General features: G+C 37.1%; 1 protein-coding gene across 4 annotated transcripts in view; it reads right to left on the reverse strand.

Annotated features, from left to right (window-relative positions):
* The window catches only part of RSPO2 (R-spondin 2), a 184,807-nt gene that overhangs the window by 34,589 nt on the left and 123,021 nt on the right, over nucleotides 1-27,197 (reverse strand). For 2 of the 4 annotated variants that reach the window (XM_004047430.5, XM_019031885.4), the window contains exons 4-5: nucleotides 26,618-26,761; nucleotides 24,036-24,224 (exon numbers count right to left, since the gene is read on the reverse strand). In XM_004047430.5, the coding sequence (XP_004047478.1) occupies nucleotides 24,036-24,224; nucleotides 26,618-26,761 (333 nt within the window). The remainder of the gene's footprint in view (nucleotides 1-24,035; nucleotides 24,225-26,617; nucleotides 26,762-27,197) is intronic. The other 2 variants (XM_019031887.4, XM_055348659.2) reach the window with 1 other exon arrangement.

Raw genomic sequence — 27,197 nt, forward strand, 5'->3', positions numbered from 1 at the left:
CCTATGGTGGGCAAGAGTTCCAAAGACAATTCACAAAAAAATGAAGTGCAACTGGTAAAGAAATGAAAGAGGAATCCTCCTCATTAATAAATAAATATGACTGAAAACAGATCAAGTATTGTTTTATAAAATTATGTTTTACAATACAAAATTTAGTTCTGGCAAGATGTCGTAAGGCTAGTAGTCACGCTGGTAGCATAATAACAAACACAAGCTTTTTGGAAAGCCATTTGGCAATATAAATATGTTGGCAAAAAAAATCATATCCTTTTATACAGTAATTCTACTATTCAATCTATTGTAAGAAAATAATCCAAAATACAGAATGTACTAAAATCCTTAAAAAGTTTAGGTATGGCTTAAAAAAAACCAGACTCATTACATACAAAGCATCTTTTCATTTCCCTTTTTTTTTTTTTTTTTTTATTAGACAGAGTTTCACTCTTGTTGCCCAGGCTGGAGTGCAATGGCATGATCTCGGCTCACTGCAACCTCTGCCTCCCAGGTTCAAGCCGTTCTCCTGCCTCAGCCTCCCAAGTAGCTGGGATTACAGGCATGTGCCACTACACCTGGCTAATTTTGTATTTTTAGTAGAGACAGGGTTTCTTCATGTTGGTCAGGCTGGTCTCGAACTCCTGACCTCAGGTGATCTGCCTGCCTCAGCCTCCCAAAGTGCTGGGATTACAGGTGTGAGCCACCATGCCTGGCCCTGTTGTGGGAAGTCAGAGACCCCAAACGGAGGGATCAGCTGAAGCCATGGCAGAAGAACATAATTTATGAAGATTTCATGGACATTTATTAGTTCCCCAAATTAATACTTTTATAATTTTTTACGCCTGTTTTTACTGCAATCTCTGAACATAAATTGTGAAGATTTCATGGACATTTATCACTTCCCCAATCAATACTCATAATTTCCTATGCCTGTCTTTACTTTAATCTCTTAATCCCATCATCTTCATAAACTGAGGATGTATGTTGCCTCAGGACCCTGTGATGATTGCATTATCTGCACAAATTGTTTGTAGAGCATGTGTGTTTGAACAATATGAAATCTGGGCATCCAAAAGGAACAGGATGGCTGCAATTTTCAGGGAACAAGGGAGATAACCATTGGACCTGACTGCCTGCAGGGCCGGACAGAACAGAATCGTATTTCTCTTCTTACAAAAGTGAATAGGAGAAATATCGCTGAATTCTTTTTCTCAGCAAGGAACAGCCCTAAGAGAATGCATTCCCATGGGGAGATCTCTAAAATGGCCGCTCTGGGAGTGTCTGTCTTATACAGTTGCAGATAAAAATTACATACTACTGTAAATCTTCAAGCTAATTTTTAAACTTTTTTCAGAAGGTATATATTAATAACCCAATAGTTATGCATTATGAGATAAGAATAAAATGGATATAATCTAAATATTTACCTTAGAATTTTGTAACCTCATGGCTTCCTACTGGGTCCTGTAAAAAATTCTTATCCTCCTGGGAGGATTGTCAGGTATTGGGGAAACCTTGGCCAGGACTCTAATAGAAATTAGAGACAACTGCCAAAGCCAGTGGGGACAGTAAATCAAGAAGATAGGAAGAATAAGAAGACACAAAGGCTCAGGACGGATGCACCAAAGCCACAAAATCGTGCTCTATCACAAAATCGTGCTCTACTGGATGGTAAAATGGTGCTCTTCATGCTTCATGAATAAAGGACCTAGGTTCACTTGTCTAACTGAGGAGCTAGGAATCTGGAACAATACTACTTTATGGAAACTGAAGAGCTCTAGTGTCTTAGCAAGCCACCCTGGGTCAGCTGAAAGAGTTGCCACACACTAATTAAATAGCCAGAGGCATTTGGCAAATGGTGCAGACACCATTTTTTTTAATCAATAACAAAATATTTTACCTATCTATGGGTACATCTGAATATTTGTTACATGCATAGACTGTGTAATGATCAAGTCAGGGTATGTGGGGTATCCAACAACTTGAGTATTTATCATTTCTATGCGTTGCTAACACTTCAACCCTCTCTTCTAGCTTCTTTGAAATATACACGTTGTTAACTATAGCCACCCTACTCTGCTATCAAATATTAGAGTTTATTTATTCTACCTATGTATATTTTTATACCCACCAACCAAACTCTGTATCTCCCTTCCTACCCACACATCCTTCCCATCCTTTGGTATCCCAACATTTCTATTCTCTATCTTCATGAGATCAATTTTTTAGCTTCTATATATGAGAACATGTGATATTTGTCTTTCTGTGCCTGGCTTATTTTATTTAACATAATGACCTCCAGTTTTAACCATGTTATTGCAAAATGATGATTTCATTTTTTATAGCCAAATAGTATTCCATTGTGTTTATATACCACATTTTCTTTATCCTTTCATCCATCCATCCATCCTTGGGCACTTGGTTTGATTCCATATCTTTGCTATTGTGCATAGTGCTGCAATAAACACATGAGTATTGATTTCTGAAGAAAATCACACAGAAATCCATTGTTATTCTGTTTTTTCTGTGAATAAATACCCAGCAGTGGGATTACTGGGTCATACGGTAGTTTTAGTTTTTTGAGAACTCTCCATACCATTTTCCATAGTGGTTGTATTAATTTACATTTCCACCAATGGTATAGAAGCATTCCCTTTCTCCACATCCTCACCAGCATCTGTTATTGTCTTTTTAATAATAACCTTTCTAACTAGGGTTAGATCATACCTCATTTTGGATTTTTTATTTTTACATGTTTTTAACTTGTAAATTCAGAGGTACAAGTACAGGTTTGATTTGTATTTTTCTGATGATGAGTAACGTTGGTATTTTTTCATATACCTGTTGGGCATTTGTCTGTCATCTTTTGAGAAATGTCAACTCATGTTCTTTGTCCATTTTCTAATGGGTTTATTGTTGTTTGAGATCTTTGCATATTCTAGATATTCGTCTCTTATTGGTCAAATACTTTGCAAATATTTTATCCCTTTCAACAGATCGTCTCTTCACTTTGTTGTTTCCTTGGCTGTGCAGAAGCTTTTTGGTTTAACGTAGTCCCGTTTGTCTATTTTTGTTATAGTTGTCTGTACTTTCAAGGTCTTAGTCATGAAATCTTTACCTATACCAATGTCTTGAAGTGTTTTCCCTATTTTTTTTACTAGTAGTTTTATGGTTTCAGGCCTTAGTTTAAGTCTTTAACCCATCTTCAGTTGTTTTTTTTTTTTTATATGGGGAGAGACAAGGTCCATTTTCATCCTTCTGCATATGTATTCTCAATTTTCCCAGCACCATTTATTGAAGAGGCTCTCCTCTCCCCAGTGTATGTTGTTAGCACTTGTACTGAAAAATCAGTTATCTGTAAGTCTGTGGATTTATTTCTGGACTATTTTGTTCCATTGGTCTATGTGTCTGTTTTTACAGCAATACATGCTGTTTGGATTACCATGGACTTGTAACATATTGTGAAGTCAGGTAATGTTAAACCTCACAAGCCTGCAACATCAGTTCCATAATCAGTCTCCACAGTATCAGAGATGTGTCCAAGCCCACATAGTTATTAAGTGGTAGTCCTGGGAAGAAAATCTGAAGGCATTTTTTTTCCTCTCTGTACACTGCTTTGCTGCCCTTGCTCTTTTTATTTCTTTGCTATTACACCTTCCATCATTTGAAGGAAAAAAAAAAGAGCAACAGAAGAAGGTGGCCAGAAGCGGAGCCCCAAGGTGGTGTCAAGATTGGAACAGATTGGCATCAACTAGAGATGCCAGGTCATCAAGGAACTGATCGCAAAAGAAGCACCATAATTCTTACCCCAAATATCTAAATTTGCAATTCTTACCCCAAATATCTAAATTTGCAATTCTACATTACGGCTTTTCTATAAAGTTATTCTCACCAAAACTTTTAGTAACTGGATGCTTCACCAAATGAATTTGATCCATATACAGGTAGTGCTCCCCATCAATATTTTCAGCAGACCAGTTATGAAAATACACAATTTGCTCATATACACACACTGAACAAATGGGGTATATATAAATATTTCTTGTTAGTCTACTGAAAATCCTAAACCTGTCCACAATAAAATCCTTGAAATGAAATTGCAGCATAGAAGTGCTGTATCAAATAACACTCTGATAACATAAAAACTTAGTGACATTAGAGTTTAAATTTCAAGTTAGGATAAAACATTCTACAAAATTAGAAGTCTTATCACCACATTAAGCTAAAAATTTTAGTTTTGCTACAGTTCTTGGTATGTTTATCAAATATTTTGCCTCTTTTTAAAGTCTTTGTGAATTTAGAGTTTTTAAAATATTAATACATTAAAATTAACCCAGAAATACTCATGTAATTTCAGCCTTGTGATAGTTCTAACTATCCACCTTTTCCCAGGCAAATGCTTCAGCCTCCCTCCTTCAAATACGTTATCTTAAATCTTTCATTTATGAATTCCTACAAGAATTACTTAACATATTGAAATAAAAGCTTTTCTTGTCAAAATATACATTCTCTCTGCTCACAACACAAAAGGTCATTTATTAAAGCTGTAATATCCCACCCACTTAGTGAAAATAAATAAATACAATAAAACAGACTGTAATTCCCCAGCCCATCAACCAAGTCGATTAAAAATTGGGTGGCTCACCTGGTGGTGGCTATAGAAACATGTAAAGTATTTGGAAGCTAAACATAAAGCACAGATTCAGTAAAAAGGAGTCCCTCCCAAGAGGCATATAACCTCTGAGGAGACAGGTGACAGATGTGCCTTTGCACCAAAATAAAATAAAGATCTGGCCAGCCAAGCTGGGAAGAAATTTAAACACAACAAAAGCTCATGTTAGCACATGTTGGTGCCAAATGCGTTCTGCAACCATAAACAGTAAAGCATTTTGATGAACTGGGGCAGTTAAGTCCTAGAATTAAAATGAAAACCTTCCAAACATCAACCTTGGACTGCCTACTACAAATGCTACCCACATTTTGCCATAGCGCAGGCTAACTGCAGCAAGAAAAATGAGATTTTTCTGTTATTGCATTTTTAATGAATAGTAGGAATCAAAACAAAGCCTTGAATCAGCACAAAATACATTTTGAACATCCCTCCAAGAGTGAAGCCAGGTGTCAGGAGAGCCTGAAGTATCTACAAAAGATGAGGAAAGGGATTCTGAAGAAAGGAAACATGTTTATGAGCAAAAATAAGATAATTCTTGCTTGTTATTAACTCCGGCCAAGTCTAAACAAACATTTTTTTTTCCTTCCAGTTATTATTGAGTCATATGGCCACCGGCAGGAACTGTTATCACTTCATTTTCTGCAGAATGTTTCAGAAACTTGAAACCTCCCACACTTTCCCCATGTGAATACTCTGGATTTTTAAACAATTGTGAAGTGTTTTCTTCTAAAATTGAATACATTTGATGGCCTAGTGGTATAGCTGATTTATCACAAGCTGAGAGAACAAGCGAAAAAATATAGAAAAGTTACTAGACCAAAGGGCTCAATGATGAAAAAGTTATGGGACAGTTACACCAAACGACAATTTAAATAAATTAAATTATCTTTTTTTTTTTTAACATTAAAGCTGTCTCTACTGTGCTTTCGCCTCTGGTTCTGCTGTTCAATAACTTAAAAATGAAGAATATTTGCAAGAGCACAGCTCGAATTGCTGAGAGTAAAGTAGTAACAGTTCAGAAGTTTGTTGTAACATTTGTATTACTGACCCCCATAAAGCACCTTCTCAACTTGTATAGAACCACAGGCAGAAGACGGCAAGTTAAATGCCAAGCGTTTTGCCTGCATTCTGGCAACATAACAAGAAAAAAAACATCTAGAATCTCAAAGTCTAGTGTGTGCTACTAGCTTGGTAATTTTTAAAAAATCCTTGATTTTTCTGGGACTGTCTGGCAAGTAAAATGCCTATTTTAGCTAAGTGTGGTTTATTTTAAACAGTATCTCTCCTAAAAATTTATAGTTGCTTAATATTAATATCATCTTTGAACCAGAGGTAACATCAAGGAAATATCTAATACCAACAGATCCAAACTGATGCCCTATAAGTCAACAGAGCAGAACATAGCTTCTTCAAAGTTATAGACTGCAGTCACCCTAGATCCCTTTGATTTTGCTATTATACTATCATCATCAATTTCACCAACCAACAACTTGAAGAAAGTTCTGCCTTTGCCACTGAACTGGCTAAGGGCTTCGTCTCAAGTGGATTTCCTCTCAAACTAGTCTACTTCTTCCTGTGCTGAGGGCTAGTTCTTAAATTTTCTCAGAGGTGGTCATTTCTGCTTAGCAGATAAAGTGTTGGATTTTGCCTTAAAGGAACTCAAAATGTAAAACACCAGGTTTCGTAACTCCAGCCAACTTAAGTATGTGTGTTTTATAACAGACACTAGCCAGAAATGCAAATTATTTCTACAAAGTTCTAATCCTGTTATCAACCCCTTGAGACATACCCCCTTACCCTTCCATCCCTCCCCTGGCTATGGTTCTACATTTTTATTGCATGTTTTAAAAAAGAAAAACACTAGTAAAGCTACCCTAGATTCTGGTTTAGGAGTCCCAAGAGATGACACTGAGGTGTGGACTGGAGCAGTTTTCTAATTAAAAAGTCAGATGGTCTGTTTCTCTAAGGAAAGCTTCAACTCCCAGTGAATGCTTGGCTTATAACTTCTTGGCCCAAGGCCATTTAGCATCTGCCTCAACAAAACCCTTCCTGAAGTAGAGTCTAGCAAGCAATGGAGATTCAAGTCCTCAAAAACCAAAGAACTTGGAAAGCTAAAGAACCCCTTCCAAGCACAATTTTGAAAGAAAATTCATTTAATGGAAACAGCTATTTGCAAAATTTTAACCAATAGATGAATGAGGAAAAAATGGAAAAATGGAACCGTTTTAGCCATTGATGAAAACATCAATCACAGCTCCCTTCTGATACAGTTTTTTTCTTTTGTTTTAGAAAGGCTTATTATATTTCCCCTTTATGAACCTTCAAACAATTGGAATCAGCGGTTTGAGTTCCCTGCTATCAGCATTTGGTTCTTTTTTTAATCTCTGTTATAGCAGTTTATATACCTTTTCAAATCTTGCATCACTTCATTATCACAGCTCATGGTTTTAAAATACTTGCTATAATGAAAAACCACACATCTTACCCCCCGAAAAAATGTATAGTTCACTGATTTTTTTTTTCAGGCTGGTGGATCGGCGTGGACCTTATACCAATCATATCCTGACTCTGAAATAATTATTTGAGATTCATCTGGGGCTGTGACACAATCAGTCAGAATCCAGAAATGAGGCTCAGAACAGAGCTGTTAGAAATCGCTTTCCTACATTCTTCATTTATAAATTATCTTTATGGTGGCCTTCCTCTAAATCAAACTGCAAGAAGGTCTAGGAACTTGGGTGTTACAATAGACTCATTAGATGCTTTGTCTAGATTACAATGATAACAGACTAATAAATGGGTGCCAAAAAATAGATCACTGCAAAACGTAAATTCTAACGTTATTTATGTAAAGGCAATTTCTACACCCTATACATAATAAATGTAGACCATTTTTGTGTTTTGGGGCTTCTTCTGTAAAATCCATTAAGATAGCCCCCGGCTAGATATTTACTTAAACATAAATGAAAACTATCATGAATTACTTAAGATATAAAATAAAATGAAATTTATATCACTATAAGAGACCACTCTGACCATGAATAAATCTAACCAGTGAGAGTCAGCATGTTGCTTATTCTGTTCTGTTCACACGCAGAAATCTGCTTGGTTTCACAGTGAGCAGACTTGGTAATGGTGTAATTCTGAAGTGCTTCTTGATTGAACACTCTATAAACAATGTAGTAAAACTATGAAGTGAATTCTTTATAGTTAGTGATTCATAAATCAGGTTAGGCCCACTGAAAACTGACAAAGGAAAAAAACATGAAAAGGGAAAGATTTGAATTAGGTTCTAGAAAGTCTCATGATTGTGTAGAAATCTATATAACTTTCTCCCATGACCACAGAACTGCCACCAATTATCTGCCTTCATATAAACTGCCACCATCTGTAGGAGTTTTAGAGGGGGGATGTTCTGTGCCAGCCTTTGAGGGTCAAGATTCGATAGTAACTTAAGAGAATCAACTCAAACCAGAAAACTGAGATAAGCAGAGAATAATCTCAAAGCATTCAGACAACAGCCCTGGTCTCCCCAAGAACCTCCAAGGGTGGCTAAACTGCCCATGGTTGCCCTAAAAGTAGGGTCTCTTCCAATTCCAGCCCCAGGACAAATTTGATTTAGAAGCCCTGGGGAAAGGAGAAGGTTGCTGACTTCCTATATTAGGAGAGTAAAATGTACTGGCTGAACACCTAAATATCTTATTTCAGCCCATGTTAACATTTTAAAAACCATTTGCAGTGCTATGATCTAATGCCCAAGCCTCTTGAAATTGTCACAATGATCTCCTAAGAGATACAGTGTTATCACATAGTTTCATTATATAAAATTTCAGCAAGCTTAATTTCTTCTACATCTTAAGTATCTAAAATAAAGATCTAAGTTTAGAATATTTTGATTCTCTTATAGCACTGACTTTGTAGCCTGAAATAGCACTAGAAAGTAAAAATTTTAAACTAAATTTCTTTGTTCATAAAATTAAATATCTTGAATTTTAGTATAAAAATACAAAATCATGTTTGCCCCTCTTAGGAAAATCCAGATAACAGGACAGCAAAGTTTTTTTCTGGTCAACAGGAACTACACATTTACTTTTTCTAGTTGTTCATGGGTAAAAATACTTTTGGCTAATAACTAATCCTGATTTTATTGTTACTGTTGTTAAAAGGAACAGATGCTAAAACATAAAAAAAGGTTGTTTCAAAGCTAGCTTGTCCATGCATTCAAAGGTAAAAAATGAACTTAAATTACGGTTGCTGTTTTTATTTGACTATCTTTGTTTCTTACTGGGCTTCCAACTCCAGTAGCGGACAAATGCACTAATTTTCTCAATATGGAAAATGCCAGCATTAAAGCCAAATAAAGTTGGGCTTAAGATGATTACAGTAGATTTCATCAAAGCAACTTGACACTCATCAAAATTCAGTCCCAGTTAGCTGATGAGATTTCATCAGGCTGCTTAAGCAGCAGGGAAATAAACAAAAGTGGAGAGACAATGAAAACAATGTGACAACTGTCAAACAAAATGCCGAGCCCAACATTGAACATTTCCTTAAATGCAGTGCTGAAAATACTTATTCCATCTCCTCCTGACACCATGCACACGTGTGCGTGCGCACGCGCACACACACACACACACAATAAGTGATCACATATTTTCGAATTTTCAATCTTTATGCGTTCATTGCATAATACTGATTGTGGAATAATGTTACTAAGTACTGAAAGTTACACAAAATATCAGCATTTTGAGAACTGTATGGTTAAAAAAAAACTTTGAAATATGGGTGTTTAAGAGGTCACCACCCTTGCTTGAACTCCTTTGAGCAAGTTCTTAATAAATGCAAGCTATTATAAAAGGAACGGTTCAAATTAGGCTACTACTGATGTTATAGTTTTGCAACTAGACATGCTCACGTGCCATCGCCTGGTGGAGAAATTTCACGTAGCGGTTCTTGGGATATCCAGGTCTTATGTTTCTGATAAAGTAGAAGCAAACTGGTAATGGCAATACAGAGTACACTGCTTCAAACACAGCTGCAGAAGCAACCCAAATAACTCTTAATTCAAAGCATATTTGATGACTATATTAAGTCAATCTGTGCACTTAGAGTTGACAATTATACCAAATAGAGGAAGATCTGAAATGCAACAGACACTTGACATTTGAGGCCAAAATTACTTTAAATTACTCAAGTTAGCAATATCACTCTCACCATGTAAAAGACAAGAATACTACAAGGAATCTGTGCACAGATGCAAGACACAGGCATGTGGTTTTCTTCCACAGGTTTTGACGTAAGATGAAAAGAAGAACAGAGGGAGAGGGAGATGGGAGCCTACACAATACACATCTTACCTGGATTAGTACTCAATTCCTTTTACCATTTATTTAGAGGTTCATTTCTTTTAGAGTTTTCAAGAAAGAGGTATAAGCACTCAGTATTTTGCAAAATAGACTCTTCAAATAAGCCAAAGTCTTTTGTATATTTTCTAAGTTTATGGTAATAATCAAACTTATAATTCAAGTCTCTGGTTTATTATCTTGGAATAGACATTCTAATAACTAAATTAAGACTGCATTAATGACTAATAGGATTGTATCACCAAAAAGTGAGCAGAAAATCTGTGAAAATTTTCTCGTAGGACTAAGGAAAGATAATAACTGCTGAATAAAATGTTATAGGGGCAATTCAAGATAAAATAAGTTTTGCTGAGGTACATATCGTGTGCTTATCCACCTTATACTATATTTAAGTATATATAATTTGTATATCCAAATGAAAGATTGTAAGCCACTTAAAGATAACTTTTTATTGGTCTATCATAGAATCTTGCAAAGTCCACCAAAAATAGGAGACATGTTACTGAATTCAGTCCATGCCAAGTTTCATACTGCTCTTTTGAGAGGAAACACTGCACAAATAATAGCTTAATCACCACAGCTCTTCTATACCATAACACAAAAAAAATCTTAATTGCATTACATCTGAGCAATTCTCAGGGATTATTATGGGTTGAAAGACAAAGAAGCCATATGGGAGAAAGTGCTCTAGGTTTAACATCAAAGCAAGAATTAAGCTTTGCTTTATCATCTACCATCATCATCATGGGGAATTCACTCTTTCACCTCTCAGCACTTTAGTTTCCAGTCTCTAAAGAAAGGGATGCAAATGAGTGCATCTTGAAGTTCTGTTTTTATAGGAAGACATGCTCTTTTTACTCATGCATACAAAATCCCTGAAATGTCAAAGAGAAAAAAAAAAAAAACAGAACTACCTTATTTAACCAAGGATGAGAGTCCAGATATCTACCTGCCAGGCCTCTCTCCAAACCCTGAGAAAATCTAGTTTTATCACTTCTGGATCTAGGCCTAGAGTTTCCTTCTCTTCTACAAGCCCCATGCGGTCTTTAAGATTGAATTACTAATATATAATGGTTTAAGTAATTAAATTTCCAAAGGAAAAATATCCTTGTAAATGAATCATCACAAATGGGCAATGACTTTTTCTTCCCTGTGTGAATTCTGTAAACCTCAAATTCTTCTGGAATGGCCAATCTATGAGATTCAATTTGGTAACCAATTCTTACAGATTTTGATTTATCTCCTGAGTTCATTCTTTTACCTTTTTTTCTCTGTCACCCAGGCTGGAGTGCAGTGGCGCGATCTCGGCTCACTGCAAGCTCCGCCTCCCGGGTTCAGGCTTCCTCCTGCCTCAGCCTCCCGAGTAGCTGAGACTACAGGCATCTGCCACCATGCCTGGCTAATTTTTTGTATTTTTAGTAGAGACGGGGTTTCACCGTGTTAGCCAGGATGGTCTCGATCTCCTGACCTTGTGATCTGCCTGCCTCGGCCTCCCAAAGTGCTGGGATTACAGGCATGAGCCACCGTGCTCGGCTTCTTTTTCCTTATTTCTATTGTATGCCCCAATTTTTATTCTTTTGCTACCTAACACATGCATTGTTTCAACAGGTTCTCCATATTTTAGTAAATGTTAGGCTGTATACATCCCAATTTTCATATTTTAGCTCAGTTTATCTTTTCCCTTCACCCTCTTTTTCATTTATTCAATTGTCCCATACTCCAGGTCTATATTCTGAAGTCTCATCTCCTCAGCCACCATTAGCCTGCCCTGTTCATCCTGCAACCCTCGTTCCTTTCAACATTTGAGGCTTCCTCTGTTCTAAGCCCTATGCTAATCAGGAGGCTCAGTGCCTCTTCCTGCCATTTTTAAAATTTAATGTTTCAATTTTACCGCCTAGATTACACTGTAGATGAGGTGAAACGAGTTCACCTTTGTATATGTTGACACATCTGTTTGCTGAAATGCAAATTAATATTTGCTCCCTCTGCCTAATAAAAGTTGTAGCAACATTCTAGGTAAAGAGAATTAAAAGTCTTTGAGTAGAGACAATAAAAATGAAGATGTGTGGAGCACTGAGATGTAAGACTGGGTGGGTCATTATTTAAAGAACTCACACTTTGTGATCCTTCACTCTGTGCTAGGCAAAGTATGAATGATGTCCTTTAATCCTCATAACAGCCCTGTGAAGCAAGCATCTGTTATCCCCGTAACATAGATGCTAACACTGAAGTTTAGAGAGATTAAGTAAACTTGTCTGGTTCATACATTTTTAGGTGGTTGGGCAAAGCTTCGACTCCTAATCTGTCTGAATGTGAGGAAAAGATTCAAAGATAGGACTGCAAGCCTGAGTAACTAGAAGACTAGTGATGCCTTTGGAAAGGGGGGCTGTCCCAGGAGAAATGAGGTTTTGCAAAGACAGTTACAGTTTAGCTATGCTTAGTTGCACATGCTGTGGGACTGGGGCACAGAAGGAAGGTGCATGTCTGAATGATAGTTGAAGCCACAAGGTAGGCCGAAATTAAAGGAGAGTGAAGAGGCAAAAACAGGCCAGCTATAAGAAAGATGAAAAATGTGAAAAATATTGTATAATTAACAACAGGATTACAACAAAATGTAACAGAATAGTAACAACTCACCTGTTTGTATGCATGTCCCTTTACTACTCTCAACAATCTTATTGAGATTACATGTCATACATGACTAAGCTTTGGGAAATAAAATAACTTGTCATTCAACCCGTAAGTAGTCAAGACCGGCCATATACCAAATTTAAAACCCCATTTAAATTTCCCGATTCTGTTTTTTCCAACATACAAAGACATCCACCATCACTGAAGGTGAAAAATAAAAGCTAGATGATTATTTGTCAAAGATGTCCAAGCGTGTGCTGTAGGTAAGGCTGGAGAGAAGGCAGCAGGAAGAGTTGTAAGCAGAACAGGTCAAGGGATTAGAATTCAGAGGAATGAATACAAAATACATTGCTTCTCACTTCGTGCCACAAACTGCAAACTGATTAGCTACATGGTTTTCTCCTGAACACAGCATTTAACTCAGAATCCTTTTCAACCCAATGTTCCAGGACACTGCTTTTGCTAGTCAGCGGCATGTTAGATAAAACCATGTTAGATTATACAATTGAAATTGAACTTTGTAGGAACATTTTCATCCTTGACCTGAATATTTGATTTGTGTACTTTAAATTTTCAGAGTACTCCAAGCTGGCTAGTACAGGAAACTCATCATAAGGTTAACATGGCAAGCTAGAAAATAGGAAATACTACATCCAAGGATCTTGGTAAATGGCAGATGAAAGTAGTAGTTAGAAACAAATATAGTTCACTTAGGGTGAAAGCAAATTGTGCCTAGATTTCGAAAAAAGAAAAAGAAAAAACTGTACAAATACAAACTAGGGAATGGCCTGGCTTAGAAAGTTGGCAAAAAGAGATACAGGGGCCACAGTGGACCGCAAGCCAAGGCAAAATCCTCCACTCTTTAGAAAAGCAAACAACAGGAAAACACGTAAACATCAGAACCCGTAAGTATTCTCTGCTAATTCTCTCATCAGACTCAGACTCTGTTTAATGCTCTGCCCTAAATCAGGGATGTACAGTTGATCCTCTTCCTAACACTTTACCAACGCCATTTCAGTCACTTCCATCTTCAGTCAGCTTTCTACTGAAACACCTTCACACTCAAATGTCTCATAGCTCTCCACAGTATACAAGGTAAAATTCAAACTCCTTGTCTTCTCCATGGACACACTTCAGTCAGGCTGCAACTTATATTTTTTTCTGTGAGCTTCTGTGACTGCCATTCACAAATTCTGCGTTTCGGCCAGGTTCATTTGCTCACCTCCCTTGGGTGCATGAGGCACATTCTGGTGTATCTTTCCTCACAGTGTTCTGTCTAAAATGATCTCCCTTTTTAAACATGGTTTCTACCCACTCCTCCTAATATAAGTTATCCTCTTCAGGAACTATTCCTATTCCCAGGCAATGGCAGCTAAAAACAATACCTTTTGTTCTACAGTATCAGAGCCTGTAACAATGTCATCCTTACCTGACACTCGATAATTTAAAAATTAAGCTTTGCCTTTTATCTTTAATGTGCATTTTCTTATTCCGTAACCTGGCTATAAACTCTCTTGTTTGTATCACTCTCTCCTCCCAATCTTCCCATTTCTTTAGAACATAGGAAGTAATGGATGCTTAATTGATTCAATGGACCTAAAGACACGGCAATAGAAAAATCACAGATTGCTTAAATCCCAGCTCCAACACTGGACTATCTTGGGGAAGTAGGTTGAAAGAGAAATTGGAAGGCATCCTGTAACATATTTTTTAAAAGTCAATGCAATTCGGTAAACATTTACTCAAAATCTCCTTGGTTCTCTCATAACAAATAGTTTTGACACAGATTAAGATAATCAAAGGTCAGCCTTGGAGAGGAAACAACAAAAAATTGCAAAAGGTTATCTAAAAATATGAGTGCAGGCCTTGAGATAATCACCAGAAATAACTCTGCACCTAAATATGCAACTCCTGACCTTATTTAAGAATATCTTAAGGCCGAGGCAGGCAGATCACAAGGTCAGGAGATCAAGACCATCCTGGCTAACACGGTGAAACCCTGTCTGTACTGAAAATACAAAAAAATTAGCTAGGCATGGTGGCGGGTGCCTGTAGTCCCAGCTACTCAGGAGGCTGAGGCAGGAGAATGGCATGAACCTGGGAGGCAGAGCTTGCAGTGAGCCAATATCACACCACTGTGCTCCAGCCTGGGCAACAGAGCAAGACTCCATGTCAGAAAAAAAAAAAAAGAATATCTATTTAGAAAATACACGTTTATTGACAAGTTTGAAGAGTAACTGCCCCCTGCAATATAATAGGTCTGCACCTTTTTTTTCTTTGGTTCAAATTTTATTGCATATTAGAAACACCTGAGGAGGTTTTTTTCCCCAATAGTTTTTGGGGAACAGGTGGTTTTTGGTTACATGGAATAAGTTATTTAGTGGTGATTTCTGAGATTTTGGTGCACCTGTCACCCAAGAAGTGAACACTGTACTCAATGTGTAGTCTTTTATCCCTCACCCCCTTCCCCCCAAGTCCCCAAAGTTCATTATTTCATTTGTATGCCTTTGTGTCCCCATAGCTTAGCTCCTACTTATAAGTGAGAACACACAATATCTGGTTTTTTGTTTCTGAGTTACTTCACTTGGAATAATGGTCTCTAACTCCACCCAGGTTGCTGCAAATGCCATTATTTCATTCCTTTTTTGTGGCTGAGTGGTATTCCATGGTGTATATCCACATTTTCTTTATCCACTCTTTGATGGGTATCTAGGTTGGTTCCATATTTTTACAATTTCGAATTGTACTGCTATAAACGTAGATCTACATATTTCCTGCATTCACTAGATACCATGAAGTTCCAAAGGCATTCAATATTCACTAAAATAGCCTACTGGGTGATTACAGCAAAAAACAACTGATAAGTCAAAACATTTTGATTCCATGGAACTGGAGGCCATTATCCTAAGTGAAATATCTCAGAAACAGAAAACTCTTATGTTCTCACTTGTAAGTGGGAGAGAAATAAGAGGTAGACATGGACTTAGAGTATGGAATAATAGAAACTGGAGACTCAGAATTTGGGAAGTTGAGAGGAGGCTAAGGAATAGGAAATTACTTAATGAATACAATGTACATTATTTGGGCGATGGTTACACTAAAAGCCTAACCTTCACCATTATGCAATACACCCACCAACCTGCACTTGTACCCTTTAAATTTATATGATTTTTTAAAAGTCCTGAATCAGTATTACTCATGCCACTATTGAGTCAAGTTCATAGTCACACCTTCAGCCTTCATCCAAGGATAAACGCCAAGCTGCTTTCTACCTTTTGGAAGCATGTATGTGACGTGGGTGGTGTGACGACATCGTCCACCATGTGATTCCCCACTTGAGAAGTCTAATACTGCAGAAATGTGTTTAGTTTTTGCCTCCCTACTGAGCTTTTTTCTGTGAGAATTTCCTCAATTCCGTAAGTCCTACTACCTCCCTGAACACACATGCACACTTTAATGTGTCTGAAATTGGAATAAGTATTTGTATATATGTGCATGTATGTACATGTACCATACATGTGTAAATGTTTATTGTGTATAAACATAGATACATACATATGTGATTTTCCCCTCTAAAAGCTGCTATTAAATTGATATTTTAAAATCAAGCACTTATTTTAAATCAACCTAGAACTATGTCTACTTTTTCCCTTCGCCTGGTAGCAAACCTAAAGTTAAATTTTTGGCTCAATTACTTCAACCAACATAGATCCAAATAGCCTATTTTCTATTTTATTCGGGCCTGAGCACTTATTCTAATTTAAATTATTCCTAGTTTTAATAGTTTACATTTTGGGGTTTTTTTTTTTACCATGTTATCTTATGTCTTTGTACATTAAGTTCTTACTAAATCCTTTGAGTAATGGGCAGGATATAGGGACACAGCATCAGTTATTAAACGTCTCTTGACAAGCTCAACTATTTTGCTCCTAGTTTCCAAAGTCCTCAAACACAAGATGATAGTATTAACACAAAGTAACATTAGGTCTGAGTATCATATCAACAGGTCAGTTGTAAAGCAAAAACTACTGCCTTTACATTTTTAAGTTAATTAATGGTAAAAAAAAAAAAATTTGACACCTCTGTTACACAAAGTAATTTTATCATCTTAACTACTTCTGTATGATGACATGAATCATGCTGAGATTTTAATAAAATTCTGTTTTTCTTTTCACTAAAATGTTTGTCTTCTGGTAGTGAAGAATATCTACACATACAGCTCTAGGTTAATCTAGTAGCTAGAGAAGTATTACAGGAAATCTAAATGAGCAAACTGACTACTCTTTTTATCAACACCATTTAAAGATCCCAGAGAAGTATGTGATGAGGCGATAGGGAGAATAAGTTTTTTGGGGTTTTTTTGTTTGTTTGTTTTGTTTTGTTTTGTTTTTTGAGAAGGAGTCTTGCTCTGTCCCCCAGGCTGAGTGCAGTGGCATGATTTCAGCTCCACCTCCTGGGTTCAAGAGATTCTTCTGCCTCAGCCTCCCAAGTAGCTGGGATTACAGGCATGTACCACCACACCCAGATAATTTTTGTATTTTTAGTACAGAGTTTCACCACATGTTGGCCAGGCTGGTCTTAAACTTTTGACCTCAGGATCTTCCCGCCTTGTGCTCCCGTAATGCTGGGATTACAGGTGTGAGCCACCAGGCCCAACTGAGAATAAGTTGTTCTAAGAAATGATTAGGACATTTATACTTAAGACATTCCTATCTTATAAAAGGGAAAAACGAGTCTCCTGCACGGAGGGGGAAAAATATCTACCACTGACACCATGTGTGTCCTATTAAAGTTGGTTTTATTTTGGAGTGTTATAAAAAATGTTTTATATATTTTATATTACCATAAGAGTAGCTTACTGCATAGAACTTTGGGTCTTCAGTGGCATATGTAGTTGAGAAATTCTTTTTACAAGTACCCATAAAAGAGACTAGTACGTGCTGCCTCAGACTACATTGAAATGGGGCTGGCAGAGATTCCAGATGGGAAGCTGTAGAGAACAGCACAAAGGTGTGTCTTCCTCCACTAGAGTTCACTCACTCCCTGCCCCCAAGGCAAGCAAGGCTGGCACTCGGATTGTCTCAAAATGAAACCGAGAAAAGAAGTTGTCTCATGTCCACCCCCTCATCCTCCACGTTCTGAGTGTTTTGCACCCCCTTATATTTATGTCTATGTCCATGTCTATGCCCAAGACTGAATCTAATTTGGAGACCCCTTTTCTGCCTCCCTCATTTCCTCAGACCCTTACCCTCCAATATGTGAAAATTAGTCAATCTGAAAGAAATCGTTCCTTGAAAAGAAAAACTACCACCACCATCACCAGGTGCCAGTGGTTATCCTCTGCCTACTTTCAGGAAACAAGTAAAAATATTTTAAAAAGTGAGGGTGGGCTGGGGAGAGGAAGGGGATTCCTCTTAAGATTCTGTTAAGACCCCTGACGCAGGAATTTCAGACACTTTAGCTCCCTAAAGGAATGTTTGGAGGCAAGTGGATCTTTGTTTAACACCAACTTAATAATTATACACTAACATTTTCAAAGTGGCTACTTATGGGTTACCCTCCCAGTTTATAATAAAACACACACACACACATGCACACACACACACACACACACATATTATGATTAGCTTCCATGTAGCCAGAGTACCTGGAAAATAGTATAACTTGCTTAATTTAAAATGACTAACACAAATCATTGATTTCTCAGACAGACATTATAACACTTTTAGCATAGCAAACAGAAACACAATAAGAATTTCCTTTTAGATGCTCTCTTCTTCACATAAAAATTTTAATATCGACATTCTTGACAAACTCTAAAAGAAAAGAGGTTCTCTCTTATCTCCTCTCTTCCAAACTACTCTTTAGGGTGACATGCATAAAGCAGACCACATAAATTGTGACTCAAATGTAAACAAAATGTAGAGAAATAAAGAACATATGTCCATCGCATATTTTCTTGACCCTGTCCCATTGAAAAATATGCTTATTTCCTGCTCTGGGGTTAATCTATCACAATCTACAACCATCTTTAGTTATATTACCTAATACGTAGTCCACATGTTGCTGTCAGTTTATACACACACGAAAAAACATAGGTTTGGAGAAGTCTTACTACTACTACCTTTTTTAAAGTAGATTTTTGCAGAGATCAAGGTTCTAAGTAGCTAATACTTTCTTGTTTCCTACCAAGAACCACTTTTGAAGAAAGAAAGAATACCCTAAAATTAAAATAGTATACAGTAGCAGATTTCATACTTAAATTTAGCACAGTACTAAGAAAATGCGACTGGAGTTTAAAGAACTGCTGTGTGGTTACTAAAAACTGCACTATCGTGAGTTGAGGCAGATGTGAGCAAAAGAGGCAGAAAGCTATCCCAGCATATGACAAAGCATCACCTTAATTACTTTAAGAGTCCGATAGTTGAAATGTGTCAGAAGGAAAAAAACATGCCGGGCACAGAGCCTTCTGATGTGGAGATGAGGATCAGGTTACCCAGGGCTTCTGTGTAGGCCAAGGAGCAATGGTCAAAGATGAATGTTGGATGTGGCTCCACACAAGGCAGTCTCCTCTAGAGGGCTGGCTTTGAAAGATTAGGGATGGCAACTACAATCTTGAAGCCACATTTCCCCCCACTACCAACCAAGGACCAATGACTCTAAAGGAGAGTAGGGCCTTCACAGGGAAAGCTGAATCAAAACAAGGCCAGTGGCTCAACACTGGCCCTTATGCAATGACCATTGGGATATGTTTCACCAGTGATTCCAAATTGGAAGGGATGGCGATGGCGGGGTTGTTTAAAAGCATTTGTAGAGCAAAAGTAAAATGATATTTCTGCATAGAGGGAGAAATGGTTAAAAGTTGGGAAGTTTAATGTTGGACAACCATGGCTTTATCTTTGGTCTTTATCATAAAGACCAAGGAAAAAGCACAGGAAAACAGGTTTCCTAAGCAGCAGGATGATGGTCCTACTCTCAGTTCTACCACTAGTAACTTGTTAGGTATCACTTTGGACCAGTCAGAGCCTCCATGGAGCTCAGTTCTTTCCTATTCCCTAACATACGGCAGGAGAATCAAGGATGCTCCAAAAAAATTTTCCCTTAAAGCTTCAAAGTATATCCCTCATTTAGATCTCTGATCAAATGTAACTTCCTCAATTTTCCTGATCACTCTACATAACATAGTATACCCCGACCCAATCACTAGCTCCCTGTCCTACTTGTCTCCACAGCCCTTGTCTTCACATGAGATTATGTACCATCACCCACTTCTTTATTGCAGCTATTCCTGCTAGAAAAAGCTCTCTAAGGACTCTTTGAGCAATCCCATGCCTAGACTTATGATTGGCACATAGCAGTGCTCAACAAGTATCTGATGAAATAAATTAACAAAATGAGTTGTGATGGGGCTTGACAAAGAAAGCAGGGAGTCCCACACAGATAGGACAGAATATTTCAGATTGAGATCATGATGTTGGTCAATCTTCCTGTGAAAGAATAGAAGACCACAGCCACCTACAGATGACATTTTGTCTTGTACATGAACATCCTCCAACATAATACCTTAGCAATCACAAATTTGTTCTTCCATGTGTCATTTAAATATATGACAAAAAGCACGTTTATACTTTTGTATTAAGATATTCCCTAATGTACAACATGGCCCAGACTTGAAATTCTTTCCACTTAAAGCTTCAGGTTATATATTCATAAATTGGTCCCAACATGATTTTCTTAATTAGTATACTCAGGGAGAGGGCAAAGGGAGTGGAGACAGTTATATCTGCAATGGGTACAGCTTTCATTTTCAAGTCATTCACTCTTTTTTTCACTTGTTTCCTATACTTAGTGTTCAATATTTTTTCCTTTCATTGTCCATCTTTTATTTATTTATTTATTTATTTATTTATTTATTTATTTTTGAGACAGAGTCTTGCTCTGTCACCAGGCTGGAGTGCAGTGGCACGATCTTGGCACAATGCAACTTCCACCTCCTGGGTTCAAGCCACTCTCCTGCCTCAGCCTCCTGAGTAGCTGGGACTACAGGCACCCACCACCATGCCCAGCTAATTTTTGTATTTTTAGTAGAGGCGGGGTTTCACCATGTTGGCCAGGATGGTCTCGATCTCTTGACCTCTTGATCTGCCTGTCTTGGCCTCCCAAAATGCTGGGATTACAGGCGTGAGCCATTGCGCCTGGCCTCTCTTTTTTCCATGGTCTTTTATGCACCCTTTTCTCTTCCGTCATTCGCCATAAATCAGTCTGCTATATTGGTAGCTAAGTCACAGGTCATGTACAGATTTAAAAAGAATCTTGGTTAGTCTTTGAAGGACCAAGCAGAGTCCTCCCTGAAGTAGGAAGCTGAAAGCTGCTGGATGTGGAAGGCTTGGCAAATGCAGGGGGCAGCTACTGGGAAAGTGTTCAGATCCTTCATTGTGAAACTACGCTCCTGGCCTTCCAAGTCGCTTCCTCACCTTCATATGACAGCCACAGAACTTGCCTGCATCTTTTGGCAATTAACCCTAGAATCATCAGATTTTAGAACAGAACAGGACCTCAGAGATCACCTATCCCCCCTAAATCCTCAATTTTACACATGAGGAAATGGAGGCCAAGAGAGGTTAAGTGACTTGTCAGGGCTCACTGAATTAACAAGTTGACATGATGTAGGGACCCAGATAACTCCAGACCAGGACCCTGAAGAATGATTGTTGGAAAAGCCCAAGAAACCTTACAGGTTATGCTATCAAAAATGAAAAAACAAGACAACTGATCTAAAGGAAAAGTTTGGGAATGAAGACTGAGTATTTCAAGTGTAAATTGATCTACTAAAGATATTTCCAGATATTATTTGATTTTTTTTTTAAAAAAAGAAAGCAAATAAGCATATAACAGTTAAGGAAAAACTAGGCTAAGCATTACACTGTTTTTTTAAAAAAAACTCTTAAAGCCATTTATGTTTTCATATTTAATAGTTTTCAAGGTAATATCTTATATGCATAGTGATGACTATAGCATTACACTGACCTCTAACTTATGCCTTTCAGTAATCAGAAGCAGCTGATTTTAATGTGCTGCTGCTTTAGTGTGAAGGAGCTTAAGGCTGCGTTTGTGTGCAATCAGGTTAAGATTGGCTTCAACAGGAGAAAAATCCATACATACGTTGCAAAGATCTTAAAAATGCCTGTATTCCCAACCTGATTACGACTTACATTTTTGCATGGTTTGTCAAAGCAGATCACTGAAATCAAATCAAGATGTAAAAAGGGATAAAGTGGCTTTCTTCTCCATTCTTCCACTAGTCGCCATGACCTATTGAAGAAAGGAACTTTTCTCTCTCTCACCTGAGGCAAGGTAGGATACTCCCCTGGAAGTTACGCCAATTTTTATCAATCGGTGCTCAAGTTACAAAGCTAATTTTGTAGTTTTCATTTCCTACATTTTTAAATATAAGTAACCTTATTACAGAATAATTTGCCATTTCTCTCAACAATTATATTTAGTTTCCTTTCAATAAAATAGTAAAAAATGATATAACTTTGAAAACCTATTTAAAGGTTATATAAAATTGATTTTATTAAACTGAAAATGTAGACACAAGAATTAGAGCTATAGCTAGTCTTTCCTAATAAGTAAAACTTGGTAAAACTTCAGTAAGAATTAAATCAGTCTGTTACTGGCTTGTCAAAAAAGAGAATATTAGCAGATGATACATAAGCATTTGTTTTGGCATAACTTAAATTGCTGACAGTATCAAGTTGTATTCAACTAAGACAGTATGTTGTTGTTGATAACATAAAAATACAAATGCAATAAATATTATGGTTAACAATCTAGCTGTAATCTAGAAAATTCTCAAGCCAGACTGTGGCTAGGTCAAAATAAAGAGTTTTGGAGGGGAGGGAAATGTGTTGCCTCTTGTTACACATGAGCATGTTTGTTATAGGAGCATTTTCAGTTTAATTTTTGCTATTAATGTAAACAACAATTGGGGGACCACATTGCTGGAAGAGGAATGGGGGAGGGGCTAGTTATGTAAACAATATACAACAAAGAAAGTCTTTGTTTCCAATACCTGAATACATCAAGTTTGTTTTTAGGGAGAAGGTTGCAGGTTAAATGCTCTCAGCTATCCAAGAAGTGGCTTATTAGTTTTGTAAGAAAACATTTTCTTATATTTTGACTGAAAAATACCTAGTTTAAGTGAACAAAACCATCCTTGTTAGTGAAAAGCAGACCTACAAAAACTTTGTTTCAAAGATCCAGTAAGGAAAAGCAAAACTAATTCAAGAGGAAAAGCTGCTTTCCTAATAGTAGCTTCTGAATCTGGATCTAATAGTTCTCAAAGGCCGACTGGAGTCTTCGAGTCTTAAAAGTTTTGTCTTTCTCCATGGATCATAGACATTCTCCATGAGGCAGCATAACACGGATATAAACCTGTTTTAAGCAGTTATATATTCTCTTTCTGGGCTATGGTCATAAAGCTGAAAAGCTATGCACCCACAGAAAGAATGAAGGCAAACAAAAGTTATGATTCTTTTACAGAGCAGTTTCCCAAACACAACTTTCTTTTTTGCTCTTCTATTTTGAGCGAATGACAACATAGCATCCGCTAGTGATAAAATAAATGTAACCCAGTGATTACTGCTTTAGGGACAGCACAGTGACAGGGCTCAGACCCACATTTCAACTTACTGATTCTGCATCGGCCAGCCACCTCAGCTATGTGTTCTTCCAATTTCTAAATGGGCCTAATCCTGTTATTACAGAATAATTACTGCAAATCAGCACAATTACTACAAAGATTTGAATAAACACACACATACCAGTAGCTGTTTTCTACAAATTATTATCAAAACAAAGAGAAACGGCTAATTGTGGTAACATTAAGACAATGTTTATTCCTCCCAGTGTTTGGGCAAGTTTATTTTAAGTTGTCATCTTCAACTAGTAACGATGCAGATGATTTTACAGACTCCATAAACCTTTCTAATCTAAACTCTTCTCAACTGAAAGTTGGCCGCTTCCCTCAGAGCAACATCTGCGAAGGCCTGATTTCGTAAGAACCCGCTTTTATGGTACATTTGCAGAAAAAGCCACCAAAACACATTTAGAAATCTCATTTTAGAAAGCTCATTACTAAGGTACTCTCCTAAGTTATATTTAAGGTATTATGAAAGTAATAAAATATGCACTTCATATTTTTCACAACTGAAGCATTTGTTTTTAAATAAGTACAACAAAACTTTATCCCCTCACCAATATTATTGGGTTTCCTTCAAAGATAAATACTTATTTTTGGAAGGGAAGGTGGTTAGGAAGCGGGAGAATTCAGGAAGCACACAGCACACAGTAGTGATTATATCCACACCTACCTCCTGGACAGTGCCTCATTGTCATCTTGCATCTCCTGGATTCAGCAATGGTTGGACACGGTATTGTGTCTTTCGCTGGCTTTTTAACAATTTGCCGTGTTCTGGTTTCCAGACCCCATTTAAATCCACATGTGCGATTATTTCTGCTACAAGTTCCCCATTCGCTCCAATGACCAACTTCACATCCTTCTAGTAAAGATTTTTAGAAAAAGAAAAAAAACACAAGCACATAAGTTAGTATCCATTTGCTTCACTGTCATCAAATTTACATAGCAGTGTTCCTTCACTAACCCCACCTTCGGATACCAAAAATTAAGTGGTACAGCCTTGAAGACCTATACTCACGTTTTGGGAACTTTAATTTTTTGAACCATAAGATACTTCTATCAAAAAAAAGCTGTTACTTTCCATTTGTCTTAGTTCAGTTTTTGAAGGATGCTATTGGTCAGTTCTGTTTTTTCCTTCAACTTTTAAGCTCAGGAATACATGTGCAGGATGTGCAGGTTTGTTACATAGGTAAACATGTGCCATGGTGGTTTGCTGCACAGATCAACCCATCACCCAGGTATTAAGCCCAGCATCCATTATCTATTCTTCCTGATGCTCTCCCTCCCCGCATCACCCCCATTCTGACAGGACCTAGTGTGTGTTGTTTCCCACCATGTGCCCATGTGTTCCCATCATTCAGCTCCCACTTATAAGTGAGAATGTGTGGTGTTTGGTTTTCCGTTCCTGCACTAGTTTGCTGAGCATAATGGCCTCCAGTTCCATCCATGTCCCTGCAGAGGACTTGATCTCGTTTTTTTATGGCTGCATAGGATTTGATGGTATATATGTACCACATTTTCTTTATGCAGTCTATCAGTGATGAACATTTAGATTGATCCCATGTCTTTGCTATTATGAATAGTTCTAATAACACTAAAATGTGTAATTTTTAAGAGTCAACAGCTAAAACCTAAAGTAGAAGACACTATTTCCTGTCATGACAGAAGACAAAATTTTACAGGCTAGTTCTAAATTTGCCTCCACCAAACCCACAAATGTGTTTTAGTTGGGAAGCACTTGGTGAAAAAGATGGGGAGCTTGCTTTGCATTTTCTGATTTTTTCTGTTCTTTCAACAGGTTTCTGGAGACCACAGTTCTTATTCCCCACATTGGCGTTGTACATTACTACAGTTTGAAAAGTAAACAAATGTGATCAGTCATTTGAAAATGTATGTTTTTACTACATACGTAAAAACTTTAGCATCTCCTATGTTAAGTCCACATAGTGGAAAATAGGCTACCCCCCAACTCCCAGGGAAGGGAGAGGAGGAAGTAAAAGGATAAGGGTATACAAAGCTAAACCTCCTCATCAACTTCACTGTTAAAACTCCTCTTCACGCTAGTGGATGAGGGCTCAGGTCCAGAGTCTGCATACAATTAATATTTCCATCTTCTAGACATCAGTGGGTATCACAGCTGCTTCTTAGACTTTTCAAAGACATTTAAGATTTTTCATTCAGGGAATGCATAAGACTCTATAATATGCTTATAGTTAAGGATTTCAGTGTTTTCACTAAACATGTGTAATGTGCGTGTCCTGCCTCTCAAAAGCAAATTCAACACTCTGAATATGTTCTTCTAGTGACTTTCTTATTTTAATAGTGGTGCCTATAAAATGTATTAACTCACACATAAGTAGAAACATAAATGCACATATTTCTTCAAAAACTACTTGTTTAAATGTCTTCTTCGCAAGCTCTCAAATACACAATTACAGACTACTTCAGCAATATTTTCATAGAAAAATGTCAACTTTTCTTCTAAGTCTCCATTTTAAGGGAGTAAAGTCTAATACATAGCTGTGTTGTATATCATATCAGATATATAACACCAAATGAAATTCTGAGGAGGGGGCATGTCAATACATCCATGATTAGATTAAGAGATTCATCATAATGTAGCCACTGACAGATCTTTACCTTTCAAACAGTGGTATAAGAATGCCAAGGTATTTTACCAACACTCGGAAGATATAAAATTTATAAAATATATATACTATTTGTGAAAATAGTAACACATCAAATTATGCATTCCAGGTATATAAATTTAGTAATTGTTTTGATGCATTTGTAACATATAATCAACAAAATATGGCACAAAGAATTTCTTTTCAAGTTTTTTTTTAAACAAACAGCTAAGCAAGCAGTTCTGTAATATCCACACATAGCAGGAGCAATAGAGTAGCTAGCTGATGTGGTAGTGCTTAAAACTTCTCTTCTGAACAAAATGTTTTTCTCTAACAGTTACTAGTAATTTATTAAGAAATTGATGAACTACACGGATGATTAAAAAAAAACCTTGTTAGCCCTTAAGTAGATTAACCTAGCAAATGCACAACTAGCAAATTTTACAGCAAGATATGAGACTATCCAATTGTCATGATGCTTAAAGTCAGCAAAGAACTTAATTTTCAGTTCTACTGAACAAGAGAACCAATTTGTTTCTTAGTTTAAATATATCCAGCATGCATATTTTTAAGAAACCAGTGTTAAAATAAAAGTTGCAGATTGAGAGTTACATTAAAAACTACTCACCCACACATTCCATGGTTTCTTCTAATGGTGCAAAACCATCTGGACATTCATCAAAGCAACGGCCTCTATGCAAATAAAAGCCTACTTTGCACTTGGTACAAAAGTCTTTGCTAAAGCAAGAATCACAGTTTTCTATTCTGCATCCTAAAAACAATTTTAAAGAGAAAAAAGAAAATTTCAGCCAAAGAAATTTACTTGTTTTACAAATTAAATTTTTGTAAACTCACAAGTTAGCCCATTTGAAATTCTCATCATCAGAGAAATATTGTTTAACTCATTTGTTTCCTAGAGCCATCTCATTCTAAATCATCCCTGTCTCTTTCAACAGCTTACTACATCAAGAATCCAAGAGAGAATGCCAGCCCAGGGTCCCAGGCACCATGAGAACTTTTGGACATGTTGGTAATCTCCAGATGGGATTAAAACAAAAGATTCAAAAGACAAAGAAAACACTCCCTCTACAAATTACTTGCTGCCAGTATTGAAATCTGTCCTGCCCTCAAAAGGCCTACAATGGGAACACTGTAATAAGTGTTTGTGTATAGTAAATGAGTTAAGAACTTTAATTTTTAAAATGTTT

This window comes from Gorilla gorilla, chromosome 7, assembly GCF_029281585.2.
Source record: "Gorilla gorilla gorilla isolate KB3781 chromosome 7, NHGRI_mGorGor1-v2.1_pri, whole genome shotgun sequence".
NCBI classification, from domain to species: Eukaryota; Metazoa; Chordata; class Mammalia; order Primates; family Hominidae; genus Gorilla; species Gorilla gorilla.